The following is a 25,736-nucleotide window of genomic DNA, read 5'->3' as shown; positions in this document are numbered from 1 at the left end:
TTTTTTAAGGACTTATAAATTCATCTAAAATTTTTTTAAATAATCTACTTAATTAATATTATTTTCACTTCTTTGAAACTCTACAAATCGCAAATTTTTTTCTTACGTATTATTTGCTCTGTTACTCTTTTTTAAAATGTTTTATGGGTTTTGCTTATGTGTATTAAAGTCATGAAATCAAAGTTAAAATGAGTTGTGTTAAAAAACGTGAGACTATTGTAAAGACGTTTAAAATATCTTTTTTTAAAACATATTTTTTAATAATTAAAATTTAATAGATATAACTGATTAAATTTTATTATTTTTATTAAAATTTGATCAAATAAATTTATTTGACTAAAAAATTAATGAATTAAATTTTGAATTAGTCTAAATTAATACCTTTTTATAAAAAATTACTACAATATCCTTATTATAGAAAATAACAAAATACTCTTATTATATATATATATATTAATTTTGAGAACTATAAATTCTAATCCTTCTCTTCTCTCAGTGTTGTTTTGTTATTTTTATTAAAATTAGATCAAATAAATTTATTTGACTAAAAAATTAATGAATTAAATTTTGAATTGGTCTAAATTAATACTTTTTTATAAAAAATTACTACAATATCCTTATTATAGAAAATGACAAAATACTCTTATTATTATATATATATATATATATATATATATATATATATATATATATATATTAATTTTGAGAACCATAAATTCTAACCCTTCTCTTCTCTCAGTGTCGTCATTGGGTTAAGATTTAGAATTTTTAATATATATATATATATATATATATATAATATGGGTATTTTATTCATTTTCTATAATAGGGTATTGTAATAATTTTTTATAAAAAAATTAATTTAGACCGGTTTAAAATTTGGTTCATCAATTTTTTGGCCAAATCAGTTTGTCCGATCTAACTATGACAGAAATAATACGGTTTAATCGATTAAATATATAAAATTTTAATTATTAAAAAACATCTTAAAAACAAAACGTTTTAAGTATCTTTATCTAAATAACTCTCTTAAAAAATTCACGTTTCAATTGAATAAAAGTCTAGAAAATATTTTGGTTTTTTTTTTTTACTCAAAATCTTATAACTTATACATCTATTACAAATTTCTCATGAATTTACTTAAGTAACTTTTCTTTCCTTATAAAAATCTATAATTCTATCACAATCATTGAAGAGCTCCTCATAATATTGCGCCATTTTATATCATAGAGAGGTTTAGCTGCGCTTGCACATGATCCACACATGTGATTTAGTAGTCTTCTCCATACACATTGAACCAGTCTAGTGAAACTTAGACTGTATATAAGTTTGGCTAACTTAAAAAATGCACCTAAACTATCATCAATTCGTTTTACGATGAGATCTCTCATTTTCATCTCATTTCCAGGGAAGCTACCAATTTTTAAGTATATTTTCTGCTCAATGTTAAACAACAAATATATAATTATTAAAGTGACAATTATTATGAATGAAGAAAATAACGTAGAATTGTCTAATTTTTTTTTATTTTAATTTCTAAAATTTAAACTTTAAACTCTAAATGTTAAATTTTAGACCTTAAATTCTAATCCTAAACAATGAATTTTTTTAAAAATAAAGGTTAAAAATAAATAATTTTATAATAAAAATTGACTGGCTACTTAAAAAATAATTTTTTTTTATGTTTTTCATGTCGATAATAACGAATGATATTATAAAATAAATGTGGTAATATTCACTTCCAATGGCAGTAATCAATCATTCTATATTATATATCGCCGAATTCATTTCCTCAATCCTACTTAAGTAAACATGATATTTCAAATTTTAATTAAAAATGAATAAAGTGACAGAAATTTTGATTAAAACATACCAGAATCTTAACTTATAAATTTTAAAAAGTTCAAAAACCTCTCCGATATACTTGATCAAACTCACCATTACTGCTAGTACAAATAAATGCTTTGATATGCTAATATTGGATCGAAATAATGCGTATTATTGTTTTGGAAATGACGAAAGAAAACAGAGAAATATCAGAGCATTATTTGCATTTAATTCCCGTAATAATATCAATACAGTAGTTAGAAAATGATGGTTCAATCACATGATAGCAGGTTAAATAAGGTGAAAAGGTGAAAATTTTAAAGTAAAACTAATTGTGATCAAGCAAATACTCTATGTCAATTACTACATAAAATGAATTAGCATCAAATAAATTGAGTAACCCTGTTGTGATGAGTTGCATTAGAAATAGAAATAGGGTACCCCTAATTATTGAATTGTGAATGGAAATTTAGGTTTCCAATATCAAAATTATGCATTGTTCCAAAGTAGCTTTCGATGAAGGGAATCCCAAGTTACCATTGCGAATATGTGTAACCTATTTTGTTGAAAGATTTGCCATATTTTGAGGCAGAGCCAGTTATTAGCTAGGTAACTTTCCGGCAAAGTCACCATAGCCGAGAAAATTAAGGTTCTGTGCCTTTGCGGGGTTTCAAGTTCCAACTCAGTTTTCAAAGTAACGAATCTCCCTCACCCTGTTCTAAATTCTATTTTCTATTTCTGTTTCAGTTTTCCAAGAAATAATCTTAGTCGGCAGCGTATAATTAAAGAAAGGGTTTATCTATCTTATGCTGTATCTTAGGCTGTAAAAGACACGTGTTAAAATTATAAATTCATAAATTTTTTATTAAAAATATAAAAAATTAAATTTTTAATATATTTATTTTGTATTTATTAAAATAAAAAATTTAAAATTTTTTAATAATAATAAATTTATAGTGTGACTTTCATCTACTTTAATAGTATATATTAGCTAAATCTTAAAAAACATATACGGAAAAAGTTTAAAAAATTCTTTGATTATAAATAAGTGTTTAATAATTAAGTTGTGAGTAAAGTATCGTTTTTATTTTTAATGTTTGGGATAAATTTTAAAGTTATCCCTAACATTTAAATCGTCCTATTTAAGTTCTTAACGTTTTAAAATTGACTCAACATTGTCCTGTTGTTAGGGATCTCTTAACAAAAATGACAACGGGACAAAATTGAGACGATTTTAAAACATTAGGGATTTAAATAGGACAAAAACATTAGGGACAAAACGATACATAGAAATAAATTTTAATTTTATCCTTCACTAATATCAATTTTTTACGTACATAGTTATTCAATTATTTTTTAATCACATCTAACTAAATTACACTTAATCACATTACTTTGATTCTAAATAAATTTATTTTTTTATAATTTATTTTTTTAAGAGTAAAATTATAAAAAAAATAAATTTATTTAGAACAAAAGCAATGTGATTAAGTATATACTTAGATGTAATTAAAAAATAATTGAATAACTATGTACCATAAAAAATTGATATTATTAAAGGATAAAATTAAAATTTATTTCTATGTATCGTTTTTGTCCTCAACGTTTTCATCCTATTTAAGTTCCTAACGTTTTAAAATCGTCTCAATTTTGTCCTGCCATCAATTCTGTTAACAGATCCCTAACGGTAGGAGAACATTGAGTCAATTTTAAAACGTTAGAGATTTAGTAGGACGATTTAAACGTTAGAGACAATTTTGAGATTTATCCCAAACGTTGGGGATAAAAACGATACTTTACTCTTAAGTTGTGTTAGTCTAATAGTTAGTTTACTAGTGTGCTTAAACAAGTGTCGAAGTTTGAACTAGTGTGCTTAAGTTGTGTTAGTCTTGTGCATATAGCAACTTGTTTGCCAATGACAAACCCTTAAATAGAGCTCTGATTCGCAACACATTAGTTCTTAGCCTACCAAGATGAGAAATATTATGAAAAAAGAAAAAATAAGTGCCTAATTAATATGTATCTTTAAGACATATAATATGATTATTATTAATATAAATATTTTAATAAATACAAAATAAATATATTAAAATTTAAATTTTTGTATTTTAATAAATATTTTTGTAATTTATAATTTTAACATATATTTTTAGCTAAATTTTATAAATAATTGAATAAAATATTTTTTCTATTTTAGAAAGAAAATATTTTAAAGAGGGAAAAGTCGTCTCCGCACTAATAACTAACACAGAAACAGTAGTACCAGCTACCTAGCTACCTAGCTTTTTTAAAAACCACTCTAATTAAGCTGCTGGCTGGTGGCTGCTGCTTTCATGTGCGAAAAACCTTATTTTTTAAAAAAGATATTTATAATTAATCAATTTTTTTAGAGTAGCTGTCAAAATATATAAAGAATAAATAATGATTAAATTAGTCGTCTTAATTTTTTATTGGATAACTTGGTCTTTAAAATTTTTTTTATATCAAATTAAATTGGTCAATAAATTTATCAACACTAATCACGTTCGTCTCTTTAATCATTCTGAACAAGGAAAAACATGAATAAAGACGATAAATGTAGGAGATTAATCTGCTTTAGTAAATATTTAAGTATTAATTGTTAATTTAATCAATTAATAAAAATCTATGTTTTAAGTTAATCAATAAGTGAAATTTGAGGGTTAATTTGTATGAATGCTTGAATTATATAGCAACATATAAGTATTCTTATAAGTGTTTATGGTAATGAGAAAGTCTAAAAGGTTTTAATAATAAACATTTTTAATATTAAATAATTATTTTAATTTAGTAAGTTGGCAAGATAATTGGATTTAAATAAAAAAATATACTATGTACTGCAATCTAATCTTTTATAATAGCACGAATAATGAATAATAAAAATATTTCACCTTTATTTTTAGGATAAATTTTCTGATCAATCATAAAAGTCAGTCAATAATTAAGGACAAAAAAAAATTTAAATGTGTAATTTTTTGTTTTATATATACAATTTTTTTATGAATTAACATACTTATCTCATTTCTTTGACAAAATCATTGTTTCTATTATTTTAACAAGAGTAAACTATCATTTTTACTCACGAAAGTTGAAAACGCTGACATATCTACCTATAGAAAAAGAAAATTATCATTAGTACCTATGAAATATGGATTATGTATAACAAAATTATCCAAACACTAAAAAATTACCTAAAATTCCTAAAATACCCTTATCTTCACCACCACATCACCTCCTTCACCCAATCACCTTTCTAACCCTAACTCTCTTCACTCAGCCACCACCCCCTTTTTTCTTTCTAATTTCAAATCCCACCACCATCTCATCTCTTTTATCACTACCATTACCACCACCACCACTATACCTTCATCATCATCTTCTTCACGTAAAGCAGCAGCAGCAGCAACAACAACAACAATAGAAAAAGCAAAGAGAAAAAACGGTTCTTTCTCCCTCACTGAACAGCGTCGACGACGATGGTGGCAGTGACACCCACCGGCGTCGTTGCCTTCTCCTCCTTCTCCGATCTCTTGCGCGCTCTCTTCTTTCCAGACCAGCGACAACGACAGCGACGGACTCAATCAATGGCGGCGACAGACGTGATGGAGCCGGCAGCAGCAGGGCGCGACGGTGGCGACAGCTCCCCCTTCCTTGGTTCTGGATCGCATCTCTTCTTCGGACTCCCTCAACAACGGCGACGATGATGCGATAGCGGCAGTGAGTCCCCACGTTGCCAGTGCGGTCTTTCTCCCCCTCCTCTTCTCTTCTTCTTCCTCAGGTTGGAGTGTGTGTACGGTATCCGTGTGTGAGTTTTGGAGGAAAAGGGATGGTGGCTAGGTGAAGGGGGTGGTTGTGGGATTTAAGATTAGAAATGGAAAGATGGGTGGTGGCTGGGTGGAGAGAGTTAGGATTATAAAGGTGATTGGGTGAAGGATGTGGTGTTGTGGTGAAAATAAGGGTAATTTAGGAATTTTAAGTAATTTTTTAGTGTTTGGATAATTTTGTTATGGGGCAAAATCCATATTTTATGGGTACAAATGATAATTTCTTTTTTCTATGGGTAGATATGTCAGCGTTTTTAACTTTCGTGGGTAGAAATGATAGTTTTACTCTTTTAACAATGAAAAACAAATTTGTCAACAAAAACTCTAAAAATTTGAATATGGATTTAAAATTGGTAAACTCCACCAAAGTACACTTACAAAGTATATTACACAAATATAGATTACACACACACTTTTTTACATATTGTGTAAAACAACTCATACATTATGTAAATTAATTTTAAGTTGTAAAAAATAGCATGCGTTTTCTTCTATAATTTGTAGCTATCTTCTAATTTTTTTCACCCGTAATAGTAAAAATAAATAAGTTTATATCCATATTAACCACTCATTTTAGTGAATTATTATACCGACTAAAAAATCATTTATTAAAAATGAATTTCTATCAACAAAATTAATATTCATTTATTTTCAAATTGACAGCATAAAATATGATGTTCATCGTCATTATCTGAATTTCTCACGTACCCCTTTTCTCCTATAAATAAGCTTACAACCCTTTTCCCTTTCCTTCCTCATCAAAGTGACTAGCACCTACTCTCTCTCCCTCTCTCTTCAACCTTTATGCATGTGTGTGTTTTCTTCCGCAGGGGTTTGATTCTTATGGCATACACATATATGTTCCTCAAATATTGGCCTGTATTGTTGCAGAGTAGTAAGGTAGAATCTGTTAAGCTCAGGAGGGATAGCGCCACATATAACACAATTCATTCGTATTGGCGCTATCTATCCTGAGTTTCACGGCTTCTTCTTACTTTAAGATATCATTCTCTTATGATATACATGTTCTAGCTAGTACTTAGAAATTAAAATGAACCACCCCATTTTAATTTACTTCCCTTTCTCTTTTTTTCTGTTTTCATTTATTATACTTTACTATGATTATTCTGTCTGAAACAGGGATCAAGATCTTGATGATGATGATGATGACGATGACGATGATGATGGGTTATTAGTTTTACTCAATTCAATAACTTCATCCATCTGGCTCCTAGTTTATGAATTATATTATAAATTATGATTTTTGGTTTGATTTGCCTCAGATAAGCAAGGAATGGCCAAAGAACGGTTTGTACTACTGTGTAGTTTCCTTACCCTGAACTTCTTATTAGTCTTAGCTTTTACATTTTTATGTTGATGAAAAAAAAAAAAAGAGAATCTTTTCCGAAAATAATTCTATAGGTTATTTTTATTTAATTCATCATCAAAGTACTTTTGCACTTATATATTTCAAAAAAAAAAGTACTTTTGCACTTGTAACTCTTCTCATTTCTTGTAGTTTGGTTTTTAGAAAGTTGATTTACTTTTTTCCATTTGTGGTAGTTAAAGGAACACACTCGCAGACAATATTATATTCTGATGAGTAGATTTACTATCAAGTTTAGAGATATATTGAAGATTCTAGCTCATGGTATCTAAGAATCAGCGTTCTATATAGGTTCCATCTTTTTCTTTTCTCCCAGTTTTTTTTTTCCTTCCAATGCTTTTTCGGGTAAGAAAGTTTTCCTTTTATATATCTTCTTCCTTGGAAAATCATGGACTTTTAGTCTTTCGATATGTAAATTAAATTCATCAAATGATAATATTAAATATTTTAACTATTAAATATATACACAAAATGTAAGAGATACTATATTATATTTTATTTTATATGTATCGAAGGAAGAACAAAATTAATATAAAATATTAGATTAAATTCATGTCATTTATTATAATAAATAAATACACGTAGATTTTTTTTTATAGATTAAAAACTAATCTATTGCGAATTTGGATTTTATTTAAAAATCTTTCGTTGGCTTATGGATTGCTGGATACTTAATGCAGAATTTAAACTCCCAATATTTTTTTAATCAGATCATTCAACTAACTTAAATTGGTTTAAATACATGGAAATTGATACAATGTTTTCCTAAGCAAAAAAAAAAAAAATCATATAATATCCGTTGTTGCATCTCTGATATCAAATTATCAACTATCACTCCTTTTCTACTCTCCACCATTAACTTAGAAAAAAAAAAAGAAAAAAAAAAGAAACCATCAGAATGTGGGTTTGCTTTCTCACTCAATATATAGGACAGTTTTTTTTTTTTGTATTATTATTATTATTATTTTGCATCTGTGTAAGAAAAAAATATTTCCTAGACATTTTTTATTTTTTTTACAGCACCTCAATATTTAAATTTTACACTTTTAGAAAGAACTATAAAGGATCTTATAAAGCATGGTGAAAAAAATATATAAGAAAATTTTCATGTAGATGAGTGTACATGATATAGTATAGTCACATGGGAGCAAAATAATATGAAATTATATTAACATTCCTCCAATCTTTTTTTTTTCCCAGGTCAAATGAGTTGTTCTAGGGGGTTCAGCAGAGAAGGAGAAGGACCTATATACTACAAAGTTCGTGAAGTATATTTTGAAACAAGCTTATCTTTCTCTCTTTCTGATTCCTTGACCTGTTTGACTGAATATTGTACACAAAAAGATACGAGTTTTCCAAGTATATAATTGATAATTGATGATGGCAGAGGAAGGGTCTGAATCTATCATTGCTTTTGATGTAGTAATATTTTTATTTTATATTTTTGTTCTTCTGAAAAGGTATATTGATGAGTTAGTTCGGTTTTTAATGGTGACTTCTGAGAGAGTAGCAGTACCCTGCCCCAAAAGTGAAACCCTAGTTTTTTTCACTGCCAGACCCAGTGTCTTTTGGACTTTGGAGCTATACAAAAACCTATGTATCATTTTTTTTTATTATTTTGAGTTTATTATGTTATTACAAGTGAAATATTAAAATAGTAAACTACTCAACTATATTATATTATTACAAAATTATTTATTAAAAATTAAAGATATTTATAATAACAAAAATAATGTTTAAATGGTTTTTAAATTGGTGTAATTCACTGAAATGAGTCATTGAGGTGATGTAAAAATATATGGGTTAATTGGTTTCGCTTTTTGCAATTTAAAAAAGCCAAAAAATAATTGCCTGTAGAAGAAAACAGATATTGCAAATATATAACTTTTTGCAACTTACTTTTTATAATAACTTGCAAAAAGTTTAGATTTAAAATTCACATTTTTGAAAACTATATACAACTTTTTTTAGCCACTTTTTTAGCATGTTGATCAATAAAAATGTTCAATAAATACATAAAATATTTATTATATATTTATACATATCATCAATTTCGAGATTTTTCAAAAAGAAAATAACTAGTAATCGAATAAGAGACATTAAAAAAAAATTGAATCTATTAAAATAAAATAATTAAATTATTTTACAGTGGCATAATAACAAATACGTTTCTTATTTGTCTTATAATTTGTGTCTCTTTAATTTTGTCCAGAACATTAGTTTTTTATTATTTTAAATATTTTACTCTATCATTAGGAATTCTATGAGAAAGTTAGGGTTCCCATAATAATATTTGACTGCAATTTTTGCAGGGCTTGTTTTAACCTTATTATAAATTAAAGGGATGGTAGGTTAGTTACTGTTGATGTTGACTCCTACCCCTAACTTAATTGGTTCAGGTCACAGGTCTCGTCGCTTTCCTTTCTACTCCTATAATTAACTTCTCCTTCATCACAATCTCCATCATCCATTCAATTCCCACTAAAAGCAAAGTTTATGTAAACAATTTCCACATTTACACTTCAATTTATTAGGTAATTCCTACTATTTGATCATCATCATTAAGGCTTATCAAATGAGATCAGCTCCTGCTGTTTTAACTAATTTTAGCTAACTTTCTCGAATTATTGATTGGGTACGAAGACTTTGACATATATAAATAATGGAGCAATCATTAAATAATGAAACTGCGTCTTCTGTTTTCGTATGTTTAGGCCTGTGAATTTACAGTCTATGTATATTAACTTATTTTTCAAATTAAATATTAAAGAAAATTGCTATGCTATTGCTAGCAATATTCAAAGTACACAATATGAGTCAGAAACCGAAGAAAAAGGTTTGTCCAACTCCAAAGTAAAGTAAAGGATACGTGAATTTTAGAAAAGTTATTAGTTTAATAATACAGATTTGTATGTATCAATAGTTTTTCAATTTCGACTATTTCTTTGTTGTTCGATCTTGTCAATTTTAAAATTTTAAGAAAAAAATTGACAATGAAGAAATTCATATATCAATTCTATAAAAAATAAATAAAAAGGATCTATTTCTCATACGTAACTATAAAAATTGATTCATAGTTCAAGTTCTTTCACTATCATGCTCTATGGTAGCTTCTTATTTACCATGAATTCTATAATCATAAATAGAATGGAGTTAGATTATGATGCTAATTTAAGTGGCATTCAAATTAAACTAAGAAAATAATAAAGTATCTCCCAAAATTGATTACCCCTTTTTCCCTTTCCTTTTTGTCATGTTACCCTATTGATTTTCCTGTTAGACATGCTATCTATGGGTATCATCTGGTTGCCATTATGTGCGGTTGGGATGCAATATAATATTCAGGGCAGAGTTTGGTTCAAAGATTTAGAAGTTTGAATCAACTTTAGGGTACAAGAGGTGTCATGTTGTACGGGAACAATGCAACCAACTTTTCTCTAGCTATAGATTTCTATTCTCCAAGCTTCCACTCTTGTGATAATTGCATATCTCTTAATATATAGAATGAATAATAAGATAGGGTAAAAAAGTAATTTGATCACTTGATAAGTAAAGATGCACATTAAAGTAAAATACCTCAAATTAATCATAAGATGTTTTTAATCCAACATATTAGTTCTCAATAAATTTTAATTATTAAATAATTTTTTAAATTTTTATTTTATTAGATAAATTAATTCTCACATCAAATTATTCGTTTAAATAAAAAAATCAATCTTAAAATTTTAAAACATTTTAAGAACTGATACGTCTTTATTAAATAAATAATAAAAATTGATTATATAATTTTTAATAAAATCTGACTTAAAATTAATATGTCTAATAAAATAAAAAATTATAAACTCATTTAACAATTAAAATTTGTTAAAAACTAAATTGACTTGACTAAAAACTAAATTTGTTAATAATAAATTTATAAAAACGACACAATTATCTTAAATTATTCTGCAGAAGTATGCATTTTTATTAACTAAATTTTATTTATTTATTTAAAAAAAATTAATTTAAGAAGTAAACTAATATCACGTGTAATTTTTATGAACCAATTGGCGATGAATCTTCGAATTCAGTGCACTTGTGGATGGGAAATGTGGTTGAACAGGAATCCCCACTTAGGGGTACAGTGTTTGAGATTTTATTATATGTCGTTTACAATATTATTGTTTGATGACAATGATATTTGACATTTTACGCCACTCCAAAAGACGCCACTGTATATGTGCCCTTCAACCTAATAATCTTCACTTCCATGGTGCTACCCATACAGTGACTATATATTATCATAATAATAATTTGTTACTATTACAATAATAATGGAGGTACATGCATGCATGGATGTATATTTAAATAACTATTATATATACAATTGAGGTTGATAGATAGGGAAGTATTGTATTAGCAAAGATCAAGAATCAATTTGCACAATGGAATATATAGATGGGAGTGGGAGTGGCAGACCAAAATGATTATATATGCTGGTGAGAGTGATGATGATGCCTTGTAACATTCATTGGCTCAAACCCTTTGAGGCAAAAACCAACTTTATTATTTGATTAAAATATCTATTTAAGACATAGCTATTTATATTTTTTTAATTAATTTAAACTTTTAAAAAAAGTGAATTTTTTTTTATTTAATATCAAATCTCCAAAACTAAAAAATCTAAAATTACATGACATTTTATCCCTTAAAAAGACTACATATGAATATGATATCAACTTATTCTTCAAAATATTATTTATGAAATTTATTTAGTCATTTCTTTCAATAAAATTATTCGATGCTGCATATATATCAACTTTTTTTTTTCAAAGACTACAAGAATGCTGTGTGTGACTATTGATATATTTCTAGTATTAAAATTTAAGGGTTTTATTTTTATAGTCTTTTTTTAGTTTTAATTCTTTAAAGGGTGACTAAAAATCTTATCATCAGCAAAACTATATGTATTTAATTTAGGAATTTTTTCAGTGAGGAATGAAATTAGACAAAGAATAAAAATTTGTACTTAATTTAAAAAGAATATGATAAATTTTTTTGTAGACTCTTTTTTATGGGTAAATTACATAGATAAATTGAATAAGAATCAAAATTACATAGATATCTTAAACTGAATATGGTTATATGTTTTTTTGTTTGACTTTCTATGTAAATCGAATAAATTAAATTCGATTTATATTTTTTTAATGTGGATTCGATTTAGTACAAGTTAGAAGTACATGGTAAATCAAAACAACTGAATTCAATTTATGTAGCACATGGTAAATCGAATCAATTGAATTTGATTTACACTAGTATAGCCTATTGTAAATCGAAGCTATTGAACTCGATTTACAAGAGAAAATACAAAGTAAATCGAATCAAATAGATTCGAATTAATAGGATACGCTACTTATATAAATCGAAGTCAATAGATTCGATTTAGTGTTGGCATACTTTATATAAGAATTTGAATTAGTTTGATACGATTTACAGCCACATTTCACTCCTTCTGCCATATCCCCACAGAAGAGAGAAATTTCAAACTTCCAAATGACAAAGTTCAAAACTAAGAACATAGAGGATGACCCGTATCATATCTACCAATTGGATAGAGTTCCCACATTGCTAGTAGTATCAATGAAGAGGTTAGTAACTGGAATTTTTTTTCTTCAAATTAGATTAGAAATATTAGCAATACTTAGTGACATAGAGTATTTAATTAGAAATGTTAGTTAGAGTAGTGATTAGAAGTTTGTTAGAATTTTTAGACTATAAATATTAGTTAGAGTAGTATTAAAAGTTTTGTAAGAATTTTTAAATTAAAAATGATAGTTAGAATAGATTAGACATTTTGTTGGAATTTTTAAATTATAAATATTAGAATGAGTAGTGATTAGAAGTTTTGTTAGAATTTTTAAATTAGAAAAGTCAATAATAATAATGATTTAGGGTTATTGTATATTTTATATTAAAGTTTTTTTTTTTTTTTAGAAATGTTCGTGTTATAGGTGAATTTAGATTTATTGGGGATTTGATTTTTATGAATAAGATTAATATATTCTAAAATTATAATTTTGGCTAATGGTATTTTTTTTCAAAAGAATGCATAATTTAAAATTCATCTAATATATTTTTTTTGTTAATTATGTAATGTTTATTATGGTTCTTAGTAAAGTTTATTGTGATTTTTAGTAAAAAAAAAAAAATCATTATGCAGCTTATCCTATGTATTACCAGTATGAGGAGGCAGCATGGTATGCCTCTAGATGAATCTACGACCTAATACCTTTGAGTACGGAGTTAACATACTAGGAGATATTTGTTGTCATATGCTCGAATCTACGACCTTTGTCCTGATGCTAAAGTCCACTTCTTATACTCTATCCAGTTGGCCTAGTCACACATTTTCGGGTCTTCACTTCGAAGGATGTCAAACTAGTAGTCAAACTCAACCTCAATCTGAGCATAAGCAGCATTCACCAAAAACCTCTTTGCATCATTTTTTTCTTGAAGTTCAGAGCAAAATTTGCTACAATGTGTCAAAACAAAATGCACGATAAGCAAGGAGAGAAAGCCATACACCATTAGGAGCCTTTAAAGCGACCTTGATTCCGTTATGTCTGTTTGATATCACTAGAATGCCCGACTGAGGAGTCACATGCTGTCGAAGGTGAGATAAGAAAAATGTCCATGATTCAACATTTTCAACCATCATAAGGGCGAAAGCAATGAGAATGATATTAGAATTACTATCCTACACAATCGTAACTATCAACGTACCCCCATATTTAATTTACTGTACAAGTGAGTCCCATCGATATTGACCAGCAGCTTACAATGCTTAAAGGCCTCAATCTATGGTGGGAATGTCCAGAAAATGCGGGTGGAAATAAGCTGATGACTCGCCAACCTGGCGTCCAACTCGCACAGGACTCGTCTTCAGCACTATAATACTACTCGGCATGGTTGTCACACACCTAGTGTCCATCTTAGCAACTCATTGTATGAATCTTTTCAATCCCCATAAATCTGCGCAACAACCTTCTACTTAGCCAACCACACCTTTTTATAAGTCTGTCTAAAACCAAAATTTACCTCTGTCGCATTCTGTAGTACCTTAATCAAGACAGTCCCATAAGCTCTGACCAGATGAAGATGAATGGAGATATAACATGATAGTCAAGCATCCTGTGATCACTAGAAATCTCTATAGCCAGACATGTATGAGGTCCATTATACATTTTGACCTCCCAAATAAGCTTTCGCTAGTGAAAAGTGATCCGAATCAACCAAGTGCGACATTCTCAAATTTCTTGCACTTTTTGTGGTACTTGATGTGATCTAACTCCAACACTCTATACTCAAGTCCACGATGAATGCTCTAACTCTTCACACTTAGGACGGCTTCCTCTTTACTCTAAAACCGTTGACCAACTTAGAACTCAGCTGAAGCTACTATATCCTGTGCATCTCTTCCCCAAATTTGGACTCTACATCTGAAAAATTCTAATGTGCCATGGCCTCCATATGTAAAATTAAAAAGTGTGGAGATATTGCTGAGTTTTCAAACTCAATGCCCCACCCCGACCAACTGGACTATTCCTCACTGGATCGTCATCGCTGTCCTCATCTATCATGGCGGACTCCACATCATCGTCATCCCGTAGTATATCCTCCACGAGATTCGATTCTCCACCCTTTCCTGGAACCAGGAACATCTGCCAACGCAATCGCAAGCTCACCAAAAGATCGATTATCACCAAATTCTCCATCATTAACGCAGTTTAATTAGGTCAACTGCAAATGGCGGAGATGCCACTAAAACTACTTCGGGTGCAAGTATAGACATGTATGAAGAGGCAACAATAGGCATTAAATTAGAGGCTCCTGACATTAATACAGATTGAGGAATCTGATTCAATCCTCCTGAAACTCCCAGTTTTTGGATTATAGTATTCTGAAACTGAGCAAAACTCGTAGAAGGATTGATAAACACACTTAATGGATCCTTTTTAGTAAATTTTATTTTCTCTCGTATTTTTTTCTTAATCGATCTTCTATAATGCACAAGTACTAAAAAACTATCATCACAAGCCATTGTGAGTGTCACTGATATGAAGAGCAAAATTTCTTATTGTATTTATATAGGACATACTCGTAGCTAAATTGAATTAAGTAAATTCAAAATATTAATTTCAAAATCCGAACTAGTAATTCGAATCAATTATATTCGATTTACCTTGAAGCAACATCCTTAGTAAATTGAAACAAGTTGTATCAATTTACTACTACTTTTCTTCTTTTATAAATCAAACTCATTATATTTGATTTACCATTGTTGCGCGTGTTGTCAAAAGCTTATAGTTAGTAAATTGAATTTAGTTGTGTCAATTTACTAAATCAAAAACATGATACATACTAAATTAAATCCAATTAATTTGATTTACATAGAGGATCAAACGAGACAAGCATGTAATTAAATTCAGTTTAGGACATCTGTATAATTTTATTCCTCATTCAATTTATCTATGAAAATTACCCTTCTTTTATCCTAGAAAAAATAATATGATCTTCACTATTCATAAAAACTTTCCTTTTCTTCCTCCTTTTTCTCTTTCTTCTTCTATTTGATTTTTTTCTTTTTTTTTCTTCTCCTCCTCTTTTATTATCATCATCATCACTTTCACTGTCTTCTTCTTTTTCTTCTTCTCGTATATATATTCAATAACATTACTAAATACAGAAATTTTAGTGTATAACACATAAATTTTTAAAAGACTACATGTCAAAACAATGATTCATCCACTTCTGTATAAGTTTAGCAAAATTATTGAGCACATAAATTTTAGTATACAATACAAAATTTTTGAAGGACCACATGACATAAATTGACTCACTGTCACTGGACTAACATAATAAATTTACAGCAAAATTTTATGTGTTATATGCAAAAATTTATGTACTATGTGCATAAATTATAGGGCAATTCACGTTGATAAGCCAAGGGAGGAAGAAATTTACACAAATCCGCCAAACCAAAATCTGTTTCATGAATCAACCAAACCACGTTTATATGTAGTTCGAATCAGCTAAATTCGAACTGCATTTACACATAATTCGAATGATGTTGATTCGAATTATACTCAAACGCACACACCCACTAATTCGAATCAACATGATTCAAATTACATAGTAATTTGAATCAGGGTGATTCGAATTACACTCACACACGCTGCACATAGTAATTCGAATTGGCCAGATTCGAATTACTCATGATTTAATGCTGCCCATTCTTTTATTAAAAATTAATAATTGATTAAAAAAATTAATAATTTAAAAATTAAAAAAAAATATATTTTATTTCATGCATTAAAAAAAAGCTAATAAAATATTTAATTACGAGACTTCTTTAAAATATTAATGTGTTATCAATTCGAATTTCATACAATACTCTTTTGCGCATTTATAATAGCTCATGAATATTTTTTTATAAAATTTTTTAATAGATTTATTTAAATTATACCACAAAAAAATATTTTATTCTATACAAAATAATTTAAAAAAATGACTTAAAAGATGTTAGAAGTACTATAAAAATTTGTAATGTCCTAATAACTTAGGACATTAAAGAAATACTCTGCATAGTCAATAATAATTTAAAAATTAAAAAAAATAGTTATAACCAATATTTACCTAAATTACTAGAATATTACAAACTTTTATAGTACTCCTAACTTTTTTAAGCCCTTTTTTTTAATTGTTTTGTATAGAAAATGGCTTAAAATGCCCTTTATTCTATGCAAAACAATTTAAAAAATGACTTAAAAAATGTTAGGAGTACTATAAAAGTTTGTAATATTCTAGTAATTTAGGTAAATACTGGTTATAACTATATTTTTTTTAATTTCTAAATTATTATTGACTATGTAGAGTATTTCTTTAATGTCCTAAGTTATTAGGACATTACAAATTTTTATAGTACTCCTAACATCTTTTAAGCTATTTTTTAAATTATTTTGTATAGAATAAAATATTTTTTTTGTGGTATAATTTAAATAAATCTATTAAAAAATTTTATAAAGAAATATTCATGAGCTATTATAAATGGGCAAAAGAATATTGTATGAAATTCGAATTGATAGCTCATTAATATTTTAAAGAAGTCTCGTAATTAAATATTTTGTTAGCTTTTTTTTAATGCATGAAATAAAATATATATATTTTTAATTTTAAATTATTAATTTTTTTAATCAATTATTAATTTTTTAATAAAAAAATGGGCATAACTAAATCATGAGTAATTCGAATCAGGCCAATTCGAATTACTATGTGCAGCACGTGTGTCAGTGGTTGATTCGAATTAGTGGGTATATGCGTTTGAGTATAATTCGAATCAACATCATTCGAATTATGTGTAAATGCAGTTCGAATTTAGCTGATTTGAACTACATATAAACGCGGTTTAGTTGATTCATGAAACAGATTTTGGTTTGGCGGATTTGTGTAAATTTCTTCCTCCCTTAATTTATTACCGTGAATTGCCCTAAATTATATGCTATGTGATCATTTTTTATATTTTTAATTAATAAAAAATTATATGTTATGTCAATAAAAAGAAATACAAAAAGAAAGTATGTATTTTGTGAAGTGATTTTTGTTAACTTCAAACTAATTTAATTGGATTTAGTTATTAAAAACGATTGTATACGTGAAGAAAGAAAAAGGAAAGTAAAGGAGAGGGAAAAAGGAAGAAAGCCAATGAATAACAGCTCAAATGACATAATTTTTCCATACTCATCTAAGAAGTTGTGGGTTCGAATCTTTATATCTTTGGTAAAAAAAAAAAAAGGAGAGGGAAGAAAATAAAGAGATTTTGCATTTTCTTGAGAAACCCAAAACTAAATGGCTGTAGTCTGACAGATGACGGCTAAAGTTAAGCTGCATCGTCTTGAATTCCTCTGAATCTTTTGATCAAATTTTCCTGAGCAAATCAAAGTGAAGCACATTCCATGGAAATTCATTTCTCGCGGGCCTCATGCTTATTATGCTCATGCATAGTACTAACTGTTTGTTGTCTAATTTGCTAGGCCCCGCGCTCCTTCAAGACAATTTATTTTATGGACCCCCGTATTCGTGGGTTTTCTTGGGCCTTTCTTTATCATCTTTAAAAACAAAATTCTAGATTTGCTTTTCACAAAGTATATCATTATGAAATATTGATATTATTAGGGGTGATAAAATGGGTTTAATTTGATGAAATCGTTAAAAAAGTAGGTTATTAGCATGACATTTTAAGTCTTCTAAAACAAAAATCAACCAAATAACTGGCTGCAAGCAATTCAAACATAATTAGGTTTTTTTTAGCAAGAATTTATCTAAAAAAAATGAAATTGAAATTATAGCTATAAAAAATAAATTTTGTATGATAAAATTATTTAAATACTAAAAAAATCACCAAAAAAATTTCAAATGACCTCTTTTCCAACCTCAATTAATGTCACTCTTTATTCCTCCCAATCTCCAATGTAAATACAAGCAACACAAATTCATTTTTTCTGATATTACACATAAAATAAAGTTAAAAGACTAATAAAAACTAATCTAACTACGATACATTTGTCGTAAAAGACTTCAACAAAACAAGAAGAACTTCAACAACCCAATAGCCCTCTCCTTATAGAAGACTACTACTGACTGTTACCGCCATTGGGAAGGTGTCCGCTTCGACAAAGGCAAAACCCTCTCTGTTAACTTCTTCACCCTCAACAACATAGACATGAGGAAGAATGCAGAGCAGACAGAAAAATTAGACTGTAGAAAGAATGACCCCCAATTAATGCCGACGGAACAGATAGGCATGACAACGGATACTTATGGAGCTGGGGACATGCCCCCCGCCCTCACCCCCCCTCCCCCCACCTCCATATTCAGTTTTCATTCCCATCCCGTCCCCGCAATGGGTAACGAGGATCCCGTTTCTGTGGAGACTCTATGGATATCAGCAGATTTTTAAAAAATAAAAAAAATTTAGAAAATATTAGAAAAAAATAAAAAAATAGAAAAAATTAAATAATTTTCTGTTGTCATTACAAACATTATGTCCATAGTCTCTAAAGATATTAACAACAACAAACATTTAGTATCAAACATAATAACATATCCATAAAACAACCAAAGTATTAAACATATCCAAAAACTACAAATATAATTCATCACATTGTAGAATCCTCAAGCCTTTTTTTCACGATGTAATGGTAATGATGGTAAATTTCGATTTGTTTAAATTCTACATAAAAAAAGAAGAATACAAATAACAAAGAATTACTCAATGGAGACTTCCCAATATTTTTTTGATTTCTAAGTTATTTTCGAAGCTAAATTACTCAATGCATCAGAGAAGACATACATTCTATAAAATCACAAAACAAAACTATAATCACATACACACAACAATCCACAATAAATCACATAAATCAAATTACAGATAACAATATACAGAATAATTCACAGAAAATCACAAAAATTAAATCACAGAATCACAAAAAATAGATAAATTACAGCAATCACAAATATAAATTATAACACTGCTATTGTAACTAACAAAGAATCAGAATAAAAAATTATAACATAAATACATAAATTACATAAATAACAGAATCCACAAAAAATCACATAAATCATAGAAATCAGAATTAGCATCAGAAATATAAATTAAAATTACCCTAACTCTAGAAATTATAACAAATGCTTCAAAAATCAAAATCAAAGTAAATAATGAAAATTTCAGAATTCACACTTCACAAAACTGATTTACCCGACGGAGAAGAGGCGCAGACCAACGAAGACCAATGAAGACCGGCGATTTACTCGCAAAGACCGGCGAAGATGTGATGACACTATGACGCGAAAACGGCGAAGATGACGAACACCTTAAGACGGCGAGGACTCAAGGACGTACTCCCTGCTGCAATGAGCGTGACGGTGACCTCGAGAGGTTGCAATGAGGGACTGAGGGGATGGGAGGTGTCGGTAAGGGGCTAGGAGGTGGCGGTGGTGACCGTGCGTGCATTCGTGAGAGGAGAGGCTGAGGGTTTAAGGGTGAAGAGTCTGAAGAGTTTGAATTTTGAGAGTAACGATTAGGGTTAACTCTCAATCTCATATATGGTATATAGAAGTAGGGGATATTTTAGACTTTTCATATACATGGGGATTAAACGGATCTCCACGAGACGGGAACCTCTATTCCCGCCCTTGCCCCATTTATTATATGGGGCTTCATCCCCGTCTCTGCGGATACAAAATCATCCCCGTATCTACCCCCGGTGGATAAATTTCCGCGAGTACCCACCATTCCGAGGAACAGAGGAGCTGAAGCTCGAGATGGAGCTGAGATCAAAATCGGCAGTTTGGACAATAGAAACAGAAGGGTGGAACAGTGATAGAAGGCAAGATTGGAGGATCTCAGGTGGCAAGGGAGCCTTTTCGTAGGCAATGACAACAATGATCTTGGTAGAGAGATTGGAGATGCGCAAGCTCTATTTTCATGGCAACGGACGTCCTTGGAGTCAGGTTGCAGTAATACTCTTGATGAATGCAAGTGTCTCTTTTTTCATATCTCTTAAATTTGGTGGTAGTGGTGGTGAAAGAGATGGTAAAATCTATGAAAAGAATAAAAGGAAGATTAAAATTTGAGAAAGGAGGTGTTGATATTTGAGGAGTGAGGTGGTGGGGATTAAAAGGGACAAAGAGATCTGGATAATTAGAGTTAGGAAAAGAATAATTTAAAATTTTTATATATTTTTTTGATATTTGGATAATTTTATCGTATAAAACCTATTTTTTATGGATATAACTTAAATTTTTTTTGATAGGTAAATTTGTCAATGTTTAAAATTTTCGTGGATAAAAATAGTTGTTTAACTCTTATTCTTGTTTATAAATTTGAATTAATTACAAGTGAGACGGATTTCAATTGATGAAAAATAAGAAAAACATTTAGATGGTACTTGTGAATGTGGAATTTGCATATAATGAAGTAGCGATCAAAAGGAAAAGTCTTGATACTAATGTTTAAGAAATCACACATTTTTTAAATATTTTTCTTCAAAGACATTGAACTTACACCCAGTCAAGAAAAATGATACGCTATGATAGCTGCTTACTATAACATTGTCCACCAGTTATGGACCTTCGAAACAACTATGACAAAAAAAAAAAAAAAAACAATAGTGTCTAATTTGGCTAAGAATTTAGAAAGAGCTAATGTAATAACGTGAAAACAACAATTGAGGAACAAGGAAATTTGTGTGTGAACAATGGTGATTTCTTGTGATGTTTTAACATTGAGGTAGATCAGGTGGTGGTGGAATCACTGATTGTGATGGGCCAACTCCATTCTCTACCAAAAGTGCAGTTGCCAGTCCCCAATTCAGATGTGAGTCTATGTGACAGTGCAAGAACCAAATTCCTGCATTTCAACAACATAACGAAAAAAAAAAAAAAAAAAACAGAAACATAAATTAATTAGTGCAGTGATAATAATACATGTTCTTGAGGATAATGAATTCAATGAGTAAATCATCGTTTAACCTTAAAAGGTTAGTTTAATTTGCTAACAAAATAATCCCCTAAAAAATTATAATTTTCTTATTCTATCCGAAATATTTTCTTATGCTTCAATCTTTCATTTGAATAAAATTAAGTTTAGCTTTTAAAAATTAGTTGATTCATTTCAATTTCTAAAATATTAAATTAGTTTTCAAACTTTTATTTCATTAAATAAAATCAGTCTTCACATAAAACTATTCATCTATATAGAAACTAATATATGAGAATTTTAAAAATTATCAGAAACTTATTATGTCTTTATATAAAGACAATTGAAATTAAGATAAATATGTTTAACAAAATAAAAATTATAAATTAAAATATTTGTCAGATTAAATTATCCCACTAAAAATTTTCTTAGACTAAAAAATTTCAAATTTTAGGAGAATTTTGTACAGAAACAATCTTTTTGAGATTTTTTAATGCAGCAAATTAATATTTTCGAAAATCAAAATAATAATTTGAGAAAATATTTCGTTTGTTTCTGAAGTTACATTCGAGTTTTAATTTAGTCTTTGAATATTTTAATTGCTTCAATTTAGTTCTTAAACTTTTCAAATTTTAATCGTATTAGTCTCTCGAATAGTTTTCGTCACAAAGTCAATTGAAAAATTTAGAGATTAAATTGAGGCAATTGAAACTTCAAACACTAAATTAAGATTGAAGTGTAACTTCAAAGACTAAACTGATTATTTTTTCTAATAAATTTTTCAATGTCAATAATGTTATCAATCTTATCAACGAACTATATTTCAAATAACCACTTAGAGGTTTTGGATTGGAGCTTGACTCTTAATTTTCAAAAAAAATAATGTTATCAATCTTACCTGGATTATCGGCGACGAATCGAATGGCCACCCATCCTCCAGGAGGCGTTCCAATGGTGTTCTTGACGGGCGGATCAACCAGGTTAAACCTTGCAGGATCCGTCGAAGGGTTAAAGTTTCCAAAACCAGATCCAACCACAAAGAAATGGAAGCCATGAATGTGCATGGGGTGGTCCTCTGTAGTAACAATATTTGTATCTTGGAACACAAGTTGCACCCGTGTCCCATACTTCAACTTCAGGAGCCTAGTTCCCGGCGTAGGCGTCCACAGGCCCCGCGGAACGTTGCCGGAGTAATTGAATTGCTGCGGCGGCACAGGAGGAAAATCCGTCGTGAACACGCCGGGTATTCCTTGGTAGTAAGCCTGCATTAAGGAGGTTGTCCTTGGAAGAACAAAAGAATTATTGTTAATGCTTGCTGTGAATCGCGTTCCGTTTGGTCCCTGGCACCGGGGACTATTAGGATTTGTACAATTAATTAGGCCTAATCCAACTGTGAAGAACAAATTCGCATCAGCAGCGTCTGTGAAGACGTTAATCTTTGACATTCCTCTGATTCCCGACGTGTATGCGGTGGCGGTGGCGGTGTCGTTGAAAGCTGGCAATGCGGGAAGAATTGGCCGCGGTGCTGGTCCTTTTCTGCTGCAGCTGGCGGATTTGTATTTGAGGATGGCGGTGGTGGTAGTGTTGTCGAAGGCGGCGTTCATGGCTGTTTGGTATGCGCGCGCCGCCATGTAGTAGCGGCCGGGAGGCTGGTTGGCCGTGTCGAGGACGTTGATTGTCTGGCCGGGTCCTATCATGATGACTCCGGTGTTGAAAGGCTTCGTATATGCCGCGTCTGTGCCGACAACTGTCATTCTATGATTAGCTATTGAGAAGAAGAGTTCTTGGTTCAGGGCACTGTTGATGATTCTTAGCAGAATCGTCTCGCCTACATCTACCGGAACACGCACGGTTTCTGCACTTGGAATTTTGACTCAGATATAGTTAGTTACCAGAAAGTTGGCATAGAATATGAAGTTTAGGGACACTTTTATTAAAATTTGGCTAGTATTTAACAAGTAACAGAAAAGTTTGAAGAGTGTTAGAAGGCCAGTAAATTTTATGATTTGTAATTATCATTGGTGTTTTTAATAGTGTGAGATTTTATCTATAATGTAAGATTATTCACTTTTTTTTTACTGGTTAAATACTGGCTAGATTTTAATAATAACAAAGTAAACTAACTATAGTTGCAAACCTTGACTAGAACATCTGTAGAGATCTCCGGGTTGACCGTTGATGGTGTAAGCAACAGACACGTTTGGAGCAGCTCCTGTTAACTGTGTCTGCCTTAAGAGAGCCATAGGATCCCTATCAAACCATTCCCCTGTGCACAATAAATCACAGTTTAGTGTGTTAAGCTGAATGTTTTGTTTTATCCATGAAAACTTTTACAGTGCAACTAATATTTTGAAAAATAAGAGATAGTTGAAGATATATTTTACCAAGAAGGATGGGAAATTCTCTCTTTGGCCGAGTGAATGGATAGGAAGAAGCCTGTTTCGGGTAGATAATGAAAGCACCATAAACAGTGGCTCGTAGGAAGCCAGTGTGAGCATGCCACCAAAGGGTTCCCTCTTGGTTTTGTATTGTAAAACGGTATGTGTAACTTCCCCCAGGTTGGATAGGACATTGAGTCACATAGCTTGGTCCATCTGCCCATGGATTTCTCAGCATCCTCAATCCATGCCTGACCATCACAACCCATATTGTATAAATCAAAATGTATGTAGTCGGTTTTTTCTAGTTAGACAATACCTAAGTTCTGATATTTGTTGTTTACAAATTACAAGGGCTATAGAATAATCTTGAACAAATTGTGATTTATTTAATATGACTTTAGTTAGCAACAATAAATGAGAAGATCATGTGTATAAAATTAATTTTTATCCGTTTAATTTTAATACAATCGTAGTGTAAAAAATTTTACTTGATGATTCAATTTATGCATTTAAATGACATTTTAAGTAGTGATTAAATATTAATTACTTTTATTGATGTGATAATATACAATTAGATATCTATATTTATGATTCTTCAACCATACTAAATATACACTAAAATCAGCCTCCGAAATAAAATACACATTAAAATACAAAATATACATTAAAAATAAGTTAAACTACATATATATTTATATATAAATACATAATGACTTATTTTAATGATTGATTTTGATGTACAAATACTATTTTTGATCATTCTTTTACACAGGATAATATGAAATTACATTTAAGTGTAAAAGCTTTAAACATGAAAATTTAGAATAATAAATCATTATTTTAGTTCTTAAATCATTAATTAACAAGCAATATAACATCTTAAATATTAGTAGTTACCTTGTAATATGAGAAGATTATAATGTTTCATTTTATTCTAGAATAAATTGTCAAGTTATTCATCAAAATATAAATTTTCTACCTTATTTGGGTAAAATTGTCTATTGAAACCAAATTTTCAGGTGTCATTAATTAAATGATCATTTTATCAAAGGAACTAATGCTGTAATTAGAGTTAATATATAATTTACCAGTGGATAGAGATATTGTAAGGTCCAGCATTGACTACTTTGATTGCAAGTGAATCACCATCTCTTACTTCAATTGCTGGGCCTGGAAACTGTCCATTTACAGTGAGTATGCTTTGTGTCTTGCACAGCCTCTTCACTGGTGTTCTTTGGATCTGTTCCAATTAACCATAATGATGCATGCATTATATTATATATTCCAGTTATTACTTATTATTACAAATACTGCAAAAAATTGGTTCAAAAATGAACAATTATCACTAAGCCAAAATTAATTAATACTTACAACAAATTCATGGTATTGATGCTCTGCATTTGTAGCATGGAAAGCAATGATAGTAAGTAGGAAAAATAAGAGCAGAGAGAAGCTTGACTTGCAAGGTAACTGATTGGTTTCCATTGTTGAATGCGTTATGCATTATTTCATTTGAACCGCAGCTATTTATAGAGTGACGAAGCGGAAAATGTCAAGAGTAAATCTCTTGTCTTCTTTTGAATTTTAATATAAATAAAAATTAATCAAAGATATTACACAGTCAACCATTAGCCAAATCTTCATAGATGACTACCCATTATCACAATTATATGATATTTACTCTAATTTCTCACAATTATTTAATTCCTATTGATTAATACTGTTGAATTACTACAGTTACATAGAAAATTTTCTCTAAGTTAAGATGAAAGGGAAATTAA

General features: G+C 29.4%; 1 protein-coding gene and 2 long non-coding RNA genes across 4 annotated transcripts; 1 reads left to right on the top strand and 2 right to left on the bottom strand.

Annotated features, from left to right (window-relative positions):
* The first annotated feature begins 6,378 nt into the window (after positions 1-6,378).
* On the top strand, positions 6,379-8,442 carry LOC112767027 (uncharacterized). Of its 2 annotated transcripts, XR_011875058.1 has the most exons (5): positions 6,379-6,479; positions 6,810-6,857; positions 6,953-6,991; positions 7,233-7,347; positions 8,257-8,442. It is a non-coding gene; the product is annotated as an uncharacterized lncRNA (long non-coding RNA). The 2 variants fall into 2 exon arrangements; XR_011875057.1 differs by lacking the exon at positions 6,379-6,479 and having other exon boundaries at positions 6,856-6,991.
* Positions 8,443-18,515: 10,073 nt separating this feature from the next.
* LOC112766899 (uncharacterized) lies at positions 18,516-20,287 on the bottom strand. Its single transcript, XR_003184607.3, has 2 exons — positions 19,853-20,287; positions 18,516-19,027 (listed from the first exon to the last, which is right to left on the bottom strand). It is a non-coding gene; the product is annotated as an uncharacterized lncRNA (long non-coding RNA).
* Positions 20,288-21,107: 820 nt separating this feature from the next.
* LOC112767178 (laccase-3) lies at positions 21,108-25,451 on the bottom strand. The gene is made up of 6 exons (XM_025813064.3): positions 25,327-25,451; positions 25,044-25,195; positions 23,959-24,203; positions 23,712-23,840; positions 22,473-23,429; positions 21,108-21,505 (listed from the first exon to the last, which is right to left on the bottom strand). The coding sequence occupies exons 1-6, from the start codon at positions 25,438-25,440 to the stop codon at positions 21,375-21,377; spliced, it is 1,728 nt and encodes a 575-aa protein (XP_025668849.1). The 5' UTR covers positions 25,441-25,451; the 3' UTR covers positions 21,108-21,374.
* Between the last annotated feature and the right edge of the window lie 285 nt (positions 25,452-25,736).

Source organism: Arachis hypogaea, chromosome 17 (genome assembly GCF_003086295.3).
Source record: "Arachis hypogaea cultivar Tifrunner chromosome 17, arahy.Tifrunner.gnm2.J5K5, whole genome shotgun sequence".
Classification (NCBI taxonomy): Eukaryota; Viridiplantae; Streptophyta; class Magnoliopsida; order Fabales; family Fabaceae; genus Arachis; species Arachis hypogaea.
Note: the sequence above shows the minus strand (reverse complement) of the source record. Positions and strands in the feature narration are given on the sequence as shown.

Coding starts and splice junctions, on each gene's coding strand:
- LOC112767178 (XM_025813064.3), bottom strand. CDS start 25,440: ATGGAAACCAATCAGTTACCTTGCAAGTCAAGCTTCTCTCTGCTCTTA. Junction 23,430..23,711: donor CTACAGATGTTCTAGTCAAG/GTTTGCAACTAT, acceptor TTCCAAGTGCAG/AAACCGTGCGTGTTCCGGTA. Junction 21,506..22,472: donor ATTCGTCGCCGATAATCCAG/GTAAGATTGATA, acceptor GTTGAAATGCAG/GAATTTGGTTCTTGCACTGT.